Source organism: Tursiops truncatus, chromosome 1 (genome assembly GCF_011762595.2).
Source record: "Tursiops truncatus isolate mTurTru1 chromosome 1, mTurTru1.mat.Y, whole genome shotgun sequence".
In the NCBI taxonomy this organism is placed as follows: Eukaryota; Metazoa; Chordata; class Mammalia; order Artiodactyla; family Delphinidae; genus Tursiops; species Tursiops truncatus.
In genome coordinates, this window is record NC_047034.1 from 107,634,355 (window position 1) to 107,646,930 (window position 12,576).

At 36.4% G+C, this 12,576-nt stretch overlaps 1 protein-coding gene across 4 annotated transcripts in view; it reads right to left on the reverse strand.

Moving 5' to 3' along the window:
• The window catches only part of HS2ST1 (heparan sulfate 2-O-sulfotransferase 1), a 187,456-nt gene that overhangs the window by 23,901 nt on the left and 150,979 nt on the right, over positions 1-12,576 (reverse strand). For all 4 annotated transcript variants that reach the window (XM_033863834.2, XM_033863838.2, XM_073787749.1 and 1 more), the window contains one exon: positions 9,484-9,569. In XM_033863834.2, coding sequence (XP_033719725.1) covers positions 9,484-9,569 — 86 coding nt within the window. The remainder of the gene's footprint in view (positions 1-9,483; positions 9,570-12,576) is intronic.

The window sequence follows — 12,576 nt, forward strand, 5'->3', positions numbered from 1 at the left end:
GAAGTCCTAACTTACAAACAGGCTGTATTCTATAAAATTGCTTTGTGTGTAAAAAGGGGTCAACTCTCCTGAATTCTAGTCCTTTTCTCATCATTAAGTAAGTGTAAGTCTAAGTCACTAAAATCCTTTGTACATATGGAAATACTGAAAACTACACAGAACTTTTTGGTAAAACATTATTATATTAAATTTGTGAGTTGGTTTATTAGAACTTGGGACATATTGTTTTCACTGAACAACTCATAAACCTATAAAACCAACAATTCAGTAAAAGATTTTTTTCACAAATTTTTAAAGGAAGAAACAGTATTGTTGCAAATATACGGCACTGTCAAATTAGGTATCAGGGTAGAAGCTCCATGAGGGCAGAGGATTGTTTCTCTCTTGTTCATGGCTTTATCATTAGTGTTCAGTGTCAGAAACATAGGTGTTGGATATTAAAATTAGGTTGAATAGAACGTTGTGAATTGGCCATTTACAAAAGCCTTTTTGTGGGACAGTGCACCCACTAGTGAGAAGAGGGTAGGTAGGGAGGTATCAGGGATACACAGTTGCTACCTTAACTGCTAGAGCTGTCTTGTAAGAAGAATCTAAAAGGGGGAAGCACAGGGCAGTGGGGCAATGACTCCATTCTTAAGACTGTGGGATTCCCTGGGAACCTCCTTTATCATCTCCATTATTAGCCACTGATCCACGTGAACTATTCCCTTGGGAATTACTTCGTCCCAGAACATCTCCTACCAATGTCTCTTCTTTTTTGCTTTCTGCTAGCCCCTGACATGTGGAACAGATAGCAATTCTTACCAAGTAGAAGTGGAAGGGGGACATGGCACTTGACAAAACTCCTCCTGCTGTCTGGGAAATGACTTTCTGGGGCATGGCTTTGGGCGGTGCTTATATGTATGAAACATGATTTTAATGAGATAAGCTATGTGAACTTCTTCTGAAAATGGCTAAGAACTATTATTCATAACTTAGGATATGGCTATATAGACATAAAGGCAAGGAATTATAACTGAAAATAGGCATGATAAAGGAGCGTCAGGCCATTCAGCTCAGCTAGTTAGGAAACAAGCATCCTCTTAAGTTTGTATGTTTAAAACTTTGGCCAAACAGGTAGTTTTGTACCAGTGGAAAAATACGTTCTGTAGTTGCAGACTCCAGCTTTAACCCTGGTCAGTCATCTGAGCTGTTCCTCAGGAGGGCTCAGATGGAAGAGTAGAAAACCCATCTTCCCTCCAGGAAACTAAACTATCATTGACCCATTAGAACATAATCTTCCCAGGAAGAGAACAGCAGATTTGGTAGGAATCTGCAATGTTATACGGCGATCAAAAGGGAAAAAATATAATCCGAGCAGCAGGTTGGTAAGAAACCTTATTCTTGCCATGTCAGCATGTATGTACGACGGCAAGAGAGACAAACCAGGCACATTTCCTTACACCCACACTCTGTATAGCCTAGGATGAATGAACAGTAAGAATAGCTAAAAGAACAAGTGCATACTCAGAACTTTTGAAAGGAACCTTGTCAACTGGCTAGACAAAGCCTAAATGGAAGATGATGAAGCTGAAGGAGGGCTAAATAGCCTTTGGGAAGCATTAACGCTTTGAGATTTCTGCTTCATACCAGATTTAACACTTCTAGTTAATCAGCAGTCTCACGGGGGAACAAAGATATCTTATACAGTCAACCTATGGTTGGATGAATCTGTGGATACGGAACCTGCAAATAACAAGGGAGGACTGTACATATTTATTCTGGACTCTCTTATCCCTAAAGTGTTCATAGAAAACTTCAAATCCTTCTAGTGGTAAGTTCCCATTGTCTTGTTTCAAAAACAGTGAATGACCTGTTGGTATTTATTGGTCCCACTGATAATGATGTTAAGAATAAAAGATTTTTAAAATAATTATTTATCTCTTAAAAAGAACATTCATCTATTAAAATGGCCCAAATTTTAAAAAGGGGGGAGTGTGGTCCAACAATACCGAAGGCTGGTCAGGATACACAGCAACTGGAACTCTCGTGCACTTTTGGTGAGACAGCAAAATAATAAAGCCACTTGGGAAAACAGCTTAGCTGCGTCTTACAGAGCTACCAGACAATCCAGCAATCCCACTTCTAGGTTCTCCCCAAGAGAAATGAAGACATTATGTCCACACAAAACCTGTATGCAAATGTTTTGACAACTTTATTCATAATCACCGAAAGCTGGAAACAACCCAAGTATCCAGGAACTGGTAGATGGACAGTAAGGATGGTGGTGCCTCCTTCCTTACTACTCAGTAAGGAACTAACTACTGATACATGCATCAAATTGGATGAATGTCAAAAGCATTATGATCAGTGAAAGAAGCCAGGTTCAAAAGACTTGGTGACTGACTAGATATATGTGGCAAAGAAAAGGGTTGTTCAAGATGACTCTAAAGTTTCTTGCTTGGGTGTCTTGATAAATAAAAATGGGTAAACTTCCCAAAAGAGAACATTGGAGGCAAAGAGAGAATCTTGAGCAATGCCTTATTAGGACCTGGGAATAAGGAGGGCCAGCACAGAGTCAGACAGGGAGAAGAAAACACCAGTAAGACGACATGGGAACTGAACGAAGACAGAGTTTTAAAAGAGCTTAACACAGCTCTGTGTGAGTCACAAACTAACTGCTTCACCTACATTATCATATTTAATCCTCACAACCACCCATGGAGTAGTTACTTTAATTATCCTCATTTTACAAATGGGGAAACTGAAGATCTGAAGTCATGTGGCTGAGACTGCTGAGCTGGGAAGGAACTGAGGGGGATTTAACTAGAACTCTGACTTGAGAGATTACTCCTTAGCATCTACAGGATCAATGCTACAGAAAGAGCTAGTAATACAAATCAATAAAAAGCCAACTCTAGCATATTACTTGCAATGATTAAAATAATTTTAAAAATGTTTCTACAGTGTTTGTGACATAATTGTTGAAAGTTGTAGAAAGTGGTGCAAACTTCAACTGGTTCAGCAGATACGTACAAGGCAAAAGGGACAATCTCACACGAATCTACATACTACCAAACTTGTCCTGACATATCTGTTTCTTTACTGATTTACCTCAATTGTTCTGAAAAAGACAACAGGGGTGATACAGAGAAACCAAAATGAGTGATGAAAACCCATACTCATTCCTGAGGATGACCACAAAGGTACACACCTGACGTGGACCTGAATAAAACTGACTGTTGGATCAAGAATAATTTCCAAATATCTTTCTAAGACCGGATGCTGACATATGACCCTAGGTAGCTAGATCATAAAAAAATCTCAGCAGAGTCTGATCAAAAACAGCATTAAAATAGTTTTCTTTTAGCTGGACATTATCCTTTACAAAGGAAAATGTTCTGAAAAAGGTTTTTGAAAGAGATGTTCAAATGTTTTTCTTTTGTATAAAATTTGAAGAAAATCAAAATGGGAGTGATAGATGCTGCTGATAAATGAGTGGTATAAATTTAAAAGGGAGAATAATCTATAATATTTTCACTGTTTATAATGAACCATAATGAAGTGATAATAATAGTAAAAAAGGGGGTTTCAGTGAACTCACTGAGGACAAGAACTGCAACTTATTCAACTTTATATTGCCTGCACCCTAGGACAATTTGAAAATGTCTAACCTACACAATTTTTTTCCACTGGAAAATTTCTAAATTTATGATGTTAGCATATCTGCATTATTTTAAAATGGTTTGTTCACCAATTTAAAAAAAACAGTAATTAAACACTGAAGGGAAAAATGGAAGGAAGAACTAGGAAATGTGCTTAAAAAAATAAGGATAGAGTTAAGACAAAAAGGAATAAGACAGGACAGGAATACAAATATGTAACAAGAGATATTTTTGTTATTATTCTAAAGTTCTGAATAAAAACAGATAAAACAAAACAGATAACTGTAACCAAGCACAGCATGAGCCGATATCAGCTTGCAAATAAAATGTGTGCTTCTTAGTGATCAGTCTAAATTAGAAACCACTTTTAATATTTTATTTAATACTTTATCTTACTGCCTGGGTTTCCTGGGGTATCCTGGGTTTGTACTCTCTTTAGTGTTTCTGCTAAGGCAATTGAAAAGCTATGTGACTAAATATCTCTTTCATCAAATTTGACGGTTTTCTCTTGAAGGCAAGTATTTTAATGGACTCCACAAAGTACTACACCAGTCAAGAATATGTTTTAAACAATAAAATATTTAAAAAATTGGTAAAGTGATGTTCCTTTCCTCTTCCTTACTCATTCGTGGTGAGTATGACAAACTAAAAATTATTTTAAAAGATAGTAGTTACATCTAAAATAGTTTGTGACTACATACATCAAAATACATTTCTGCCTGTTGATTTTTTTAAGGTATTTGTTTAACATCTTGTAAAGGTCTGTTAAAGTTTTTCACAATACATATTGCTTCCAATAAGATGAAACACATTAGGAAAATATTCAAACCCTTAAATGTTCATGTTAATATTTAAAAAATGAGATTAATCTTTCCAAGAACCTTTATATTTTTTTAACTGCAAAAACCCTAGCATACACCAGAACTTCATTCTAAGTGTAAGGCTTTTGCCCAAAGCAAAAGCACTCAATATATTATTTTAATAATGAAAACCTCAAGTATGAGAAACCAAGCTGTGTGTGCAAAAAAAATAAATCATTTAGGTGAAAAGGTAACAAACATTCAATTGAAGGATAATGCAGCCCTGAGGGAAAATATGCATATGAATGAAGTTTATGAAATTGGTCCAATGCCTCTGTAAAGAAAAAATAATTAGTTTATCTTAAAGCTGCCTATAAAATGTTTTCAATATTGCTGTATGAATTATTTATAGAAAAATGTACATCTAACTTTAAAGCAACCACTTTACTGTAAGATGTTGAGTGCTGTGGAAGAAACTAGCAATAAGAATATATTGTTCTATGTATGTAATATCTGGGAGACTCCTTTTAATTATGGGCTTTTCAAAAAAGTTCAGATTTATTATCAATGTGAATCAGTAATATTTCATTCAACTCCTTTTCAAATTTGAGAAGTTAAAATGACAGTGGGATATCAATTAAATTTTTGGATTTTACATAGAATGCTCGTTCAAGTTGACAAATACATGAGGGTGTATTACTTTGAAGTCATGACTGCTACTGCAATGAATGAGCAAACATGTCTAAGCTTCAATAATTTAAAAAACTATTTTTAATGTTTTTGAAGTTAGTGCACAGTTTTATTAGGGAAAAGATCTGCATTTGAGGTTTTCCTATAATGATACTCAATGTGTTACATAAAACGTTTAAATGGGTTCACCAAGCCACATATGCTTACAGAATATTCCTTTTGACCAGTTTTCTGATTAGTACTTAAAGCGGCACAGACTCTAGGGGGAGCCCCATAGTGCTTGCATACTATATGTAAGCCTGTTGTTTTATGAACTTTTCTTCAGAGAATTATGATAGGAATACCTTGATCCCATGCCTCTCCAAAAACATGGAAAATGAGAGTTAGTTATGTCCAGATTCAGGCAAATCACTATAAAGGAAAATCACTTAAAAAAAAAAGTGTCTTTAAGGAAATCAAAATATACCTAGAAACAAATGACAATGAAAATACAACGACCCAAAACCTACGGGATGGAGCAAAAGCAGTTCTAAGAGGGAAGTTTATAGCAATAGAATCCTACCTCAAAAAACAAGAAACATCTCAAACAACCTAAACCTATACCTAAAACAATTAGAGAAAGAAGAACAAAAAAACCCCCAAAGTTAGCAGAAGGAAAGAAATCATAAAGATCAGATCAGAAATAAATGAAAAAGAAATGAAGGAAACAATAGCAAAGATCAATAAAACTAAAACCTGGTTCTTTGAGAAGATAAACAAAATTGATAAACCATTAGCGAGACTCATCAAGAACAAAAGAGAGAAGACTCAAATCAATAGAATTAGAAATGAAAAGGGAGAAGTACAACTGACACTGTAGAAATACAAAGAATCATGAGAGATTACTACAAGCAACTACACGCCAATAAAATGGACAACCTGGAAGAAACGGACAAATTCTTAGAAAAGCACAACCTTCCGAGACTGAACCAGGAAGAAATAGAACATTTAAACAGACCAATCACAAGCACTGAAATTGAGACTATGATTAAAAATCTTCCAACAAACAAAAGCCCAGGACCAGATGGCTTCCCAGGCGAATTCTATCAAACATTTAGAGAAGGCCTAACACCTATCCTTCTCAAACTCTTCCAAAATATAGCAGAAGGAGGAACACTCCCAAACTCATTCTATGAGGCCACCATCACCCTGATACCAAAACCAGACAAAGATGTCACAAAGAAAGAAACTAGAGGCCAATATCACTGATGAACATAGATGCAAAAATCCTCAACAAAATACTAGCAAACAGAATCCAACAGCACATTAAAAGGATCCTACACCATGACCAAGTGGTGTTTATCCCAAGAATGCAAGGATTCTTCAATATACGAAAATCAATCAATGTGATACACCATATTAACAAATTGAAGAATAAAAACCATATGATCATCTCAATAGATGCAGAAAAAGCTTTTGACAAAATTCAACACCCATTTATGATAAAAACCCTCCAGAAAGTAGGCATAGAGGGAATTTACCTCAATGTAATAAAGGCCATATATGACAAACCCATAGCCAACATCATTCTCAATGGTGAAAAACTGAAATGATTTCCTCTAAGATCAGGAACAAGACAACAGTGTCCACTTTCACCACTATTATTCAACATAGTTTTGGAAGTTTTAGCTACAACAATCAGAGAAGAAAACGAAATAAAAGGAATCCAAATCGGAAAAGAAGTAAAACTGTCACTGTTTGCAGATGACATGACACTATACATAGAGAATCCTAAAAATGCTACCAGAAAACTACTAGAGCTAATCAATGAATTTGGTAAAGTACCAGGATACAAAATTAATGCACAGAAATCTCTTACATTCCTAGACACTAAAGATGAAAAGTATGAAACAGAAATTAAGGAAACACTCCCATTTGCCATTGCAACAAAAAGAATAAAATACCTAGGAATAAACCAACCTAAGGAGACAAACTACCTGTATGCAGAAAACTATAAGACACTGATGAAAGAAATTAAACACGACACAAACAGATGGAGAGATATACCATGTTCTTGGACTGGAAGAATCAACATTGTGAAAATGACTATACTACCCAAAACAATCTACAGATTCAATGCAATCCCTATCAAACTACCACTGGCATTTTTCACAGAACTAGAACAAAAAATTTCACAATTTGTGTGGAAACACAAAAGACCCCAAATAGCCAAAGCAATATTGAGAAAAATGTAGCTGGAGGAAGCAGATTCCCTGACTTCAGACTATACCACAAAGCTACAGTAATCAAGACAGAATGCTACTGGTACCCAAACAGAAATATAGATCAATGGAACAGGATAGAAAGCCCAGAGATAAACCCATGCACATATGGTCACCTTATCTTTGATAAAGGAGGCAAGAGTATACAATGGAGAAAAGACAGCCTCTTCAATAAGTGGTGCTGGGAAAACTGGACAGCTACATGTAAAAGAATGAAATCAGAACACTCCCTAACACTGTATACAAAAATAAACTCAAAATGGATAAAGACCTAAATGTAAGGCCAGGCACTACAAAACTCTTAGAGGAAAACATAGATAGAACACTTTACTACATAAATCACAGCAAGATCCTTTTGACCCACCTCCTAGAGTAATGGAAATAACAACAAAAATAAACAAATGGGACCTAATGAAACATAAAAGCTTTTGCACAGCAAAGGAAACCATAAACAAGACGAAAGGACAACCCTCAGAATGGGAGAAAGTATTTGCAAATGAAGCAACTGACAAAGGATTAATCTCCAAAATTTATAAACAGCTCATGCAGCTCAATATCAACAAAACAAACAACCCAATCCAAAAATGGGCAGAAGACCTAAATAGACATTTCTCCAAAGAAGATATACAGATTGCCAACAAACACATGAAAGGATGCTCAACATCACTAATCAGAGAAATACAAATCAAAACTACAATGAGGTATCACCTCACACCAGTCAGAATGGCCATCATCAAAAGATCTACAAACAATAAATGCTGGAGAGGGTGTGAAGAAGAGGGAACCCTCTTGTACTGTTGGTGGGAATGTAAATTGATACAGCCACTATGGAGAACAGTATGGAGGTTACTTACAAAACTAAAAATAGGACTACCATACAAATCAGCAATCCCACTACTGGGCATATACGCTGAGAAAACCATAATTCAAAAATTCATGTACCACAATGTTCATTGCAGCTCTATTTACAATAGCCAGGACATGGTAGCGACCTAAGTGTCCATTGAAAGACGAATGGGTAAAGAAGATGTGGCACATATATACAATGGAATATTACTCGGCCATAAAAAGAGACGAAATTGAGTTATTTGTAGTGAGGTGGATGGACCTACAGACTGTCATACAGAGTTAGTCTGACTGTCATACAGTAAATCAGAAAGAGAAAAATAAATACTGTATGGTAACACATATATATGGAATCTAAAAAAAAAATGGTTCTGAAGAACCTAGGGGCAGGACAGGGATAAAGATGCAGATGTAGAGAATGGACTTGAGGACACGGGGAGGGGGAACAGTAAGCTGGGATGAAGTGAGAGAGTGGCATGGACATATATACACTACCAAATGTAAAATAGATAGCTAGTGGGAAGCAGCCGCATAGCACAGGGAGATCAGCTTGGTGCTTTGTGACCACCTAGAGGGATAGGGAGGGTGGGAGGGAGATGCAAGAGGCAGGAGGTATGGGGATATATGTATACATATAGCTGATTCACTTTGTTATAAAGCAGAAACTAACACACCATTGTAAAGCAATTATACTCCAATAAAGATGTTAAAAAAAACCCAAAAACGCCATTCACTCAGAAAAAGAAAAAACTCTCCTTAGAATATATCTCATTTTTAAAGCTAAAACAAGGTGGCCCAAGGGGAAATGTGTCTTGGCTGAGAAGCAGACACTTTAGGGCACCAATAACTGAGTAGTGGCTCCTTTGCTTTCTCTGTTCTCAGTCAGTGACGTGGTAAGTCATACTCTGATTGGCCTCTAGCTTAAAACTTGGGGCTCTCCTAAAATAGTGTCATTTGACTGTACAGGAAGCAGAAATATAATAATAATAAATAACTTTAAAGGGCATTACCTAAATTTAATCTACCTTGAATTTCTAAAATTAGTATGACAATTATCGATTTATGAACACCAGAGGGCAGTATAACACTAGAAGGAATATTTAAATTACATATCTAAAAGTGGCAAACACAAGCCAGTACGTTTTTTTAACATCAAAATCATAATAATTTAATAAATTGGTCCCTTTTTAGGTTGCTAAAGTACAAAGCATTCTTTCGTGTATCATTTTAGATATAACTTACTTTGCAAAATCCAAATAAGAAATGTGCCCATGATAAAACCCTGGTTTCATCTCTTTCCAGGAAGTTATATTCTTTACAAAGCGCACCTAAAAAAGGAGAACATACTCATTATTTAAGTACAATTTAAAGAAAATGAAGTTTGGTGATAGCAAAATACTTTTCATTTAGACATTCAAAAGCAATCACACCACTTTGACGATTACAGAGCTTGAAATACAGGCTTCAACTAAGGAAAGCAGTGACCTGTAATTGCTAATTCATCATAGAGAAGCTACTATCACCACACTCAGAAAAGAGTGAAAGAGGATCCTGAAAACAAAACTGCACAAGGCAACCATTTACGACACAGTAGAGTGAGTACATTTATATGGGGAGGGGAAGGGAGGGGAGGGGAGGGGAGGGGAGGGGAAGGGAGGGGAGGGGAGGGGAGGGGAGGGGAAGGGAGGGGAGGGGAAGGGAGGGTGGGTACCAACACCCAAGGTGAAGCAGGCAGCACTTCAGTATGGGGATAGTCTATGCAAATCTGTTTTCTTCTCAGAGACTTGTTATTCATAAAAATTCTCATTTATTAATGACTCCACAAATAACAAATATCAACTAATCCTTAATCCAAATGATTAAAGAAAGGATGAGAAACAGAAGCCTTGAAAGAGCTAAGAGCAGATATCATAAGCTTGAGCAGATATCATTAACTTGTTGATAAAAAAGCTTAATAAAATTAGAGGTGTGATACACATAAAATTTTTAAGATATCTAAATATTACTATTTTACTCTATTGGAATTAAAAGTGTACAAAAGATTAGTTAATATAAAAATTATTTAACTGTAAATATATTATTAAAATGTTAAAAACTGGTTAATATAGAACTTTATAAACCAGCTGCAAGGCAGTGATACATAATTTCTCAAAGAAAAATGGTATAAATTTCTAATAAGAAAATCTCTGCATGATCAACAGTGGTGGTTGAGAATCTCTTCTGGAGACTAGAGACAGGGTGGGGATGGGTGAGGGGTTGGGGGCCCAGTGCCCCCTGCTGCACTGAAAGCATCTGCAAGCTGTGACCTCAGCCTCTAACACACAGGACTGTCAATCGCATACTTTTGACAATTTATCAATCTTTCATTTACGTTTTAGAATAGAGTTAGTCACATGGAGGTATTCTGGCACCCTTCTTACCAGGTCAGTCAATAAGTTAATAGCCATGAATGATGGCTACCTCCTGGATAAGGCCCATTGGTAAGGACAGAGTAGGGAAACAGTGCAGAAGCAACCTTATGTCGGAGGATGTGAACTAAGGAAAAATGGAAGATTCTGGAAGTAGAATTTATTTTTTAGGGGAAGCATCAATAACTCATATACTAAGAGAAATAATGGAGTTTTTAGAAGGGAAATGAAATGAACCTTATGTTATTATCTTACACACACACATCCTTAACATCTGAAAATTGGATGTAGATAACAAAATTATTTTGCATTAGAGAATACACAATTATATTTTTGCAGATATTTGCAGTTTTTCCCCACCAAAACAGAAGAGCCAAACAAATGTGTGATTTGAGATTACCAGGTTCTTTCCTATTTCTTCTTCAAGTAAGGCATCAAATAGAATAAAAATATCAAGTGACAAGTGAAAAAGAAACAGAAAATAAAAAATTATATAACCCATAAACTGAATCCTTAAAAAAATTTACATGTTGAATATGAAAAATCCTTATAATTTTCACTTAATGGTAAATTAAACAAGCTTTTGATTCTATGAAAATCAGTTTCAGTATTTCAGCACCAAATGAGGGAGAAATAGAAGGCAAAGAGAATAGGAATGGTAGGTGATGCTTCAAGGGTGCTTAAGACATATTTACAACTCAGCTCTATTTTCCAGAAGCTGATTTAATATGGATGTGATGGTGTAAGAGGGAAATGAGAGGAGATGCCAGATTGAAGTCTGACAAAACTGTGCTATATAAGCCCAATGTTAGAGGATCACAGTACACTGTGATGAAAGACTTAGGTGTAAACTTCAAGTATCCTTTTTTCCTCCACCCTTCCAAAGAACAGTCAAGGTCAAACTAAATCCTCCTAAAGACACACTTCATCTGCCATGTGTCCTTCGATGTGAGGTGAAGAGCCCAGGAAGCTGGATGAGATCTGGACTGCTGCCGGGCTTCCCAAACTCAACATGCAAATGAATCATCTGGGACTCTTGTTAAAACACAGATTCTGATTCAGAAGGTCCGGAGTGGGGCCCAAGTTTCTGGACTTCTAACAAGTTTCCACGTGATGGCCAGGTCAATGGGCCACACCAAGGAACACGACTTTAGCGTGTGTGGGCCCAGGACCTAGCTCTTGGTTTTATCAACGTGAAGCTTGTTTCCGCAGTACCTGAAAAGGAGGCCTGAGGTCTACAGAAGCTCTTTAGCAAGGATATATTCTCATAGTCACTGCTTTTGTGATATGGAAAAAAAGTATACTGAAATAGAACAATTTTTTAAAGAATATCTTATAAGCTACCACAATATATAAAAAAGAATGGGGGACGGGAGCAGAATGACCCTGGTACTCAGTCTTCTCCATCTACCCACACACAGTGATGCCGGAAGCACGTCAGAACCAAAGCATGCCAAGAAACACAGTATAAAAAGTAACAAAATAAGTAAAAGGGTTATGCCTCCAGGTGGACTCAGGGAACAGAACAGAACAAGGCATGAATCTTCTACTGCTGTCACCAAACTCAAACTCTCTTGTTCATAGAATCAGCATTTTAGAGATGAAAGGGCCAAGGATATCCTGTACTCGTTATTTTATAGATAAAGAAACTGAAGCCCAAGAACCGTATACCTCAGATTTTGGTCCAATCATCCTTCTATACCACTAGCTAATTTCTTTAATCTATTATTGTCCAATTTAAACAAGGGAGGGGGGAACCAGAAGGATTTGAAAGAAGAGCAGACAGATATCGTTTGTACTATAATTCTGATCAACAAACTTGGACACTGAGAATTTCAGGCTTTATCCACTGCTCAGGAAACCTCTGAGATCCAGTCATTCAAAACTCCTCAACCTCTAAGATCTCAAAGCTCTGTTGATATATCTC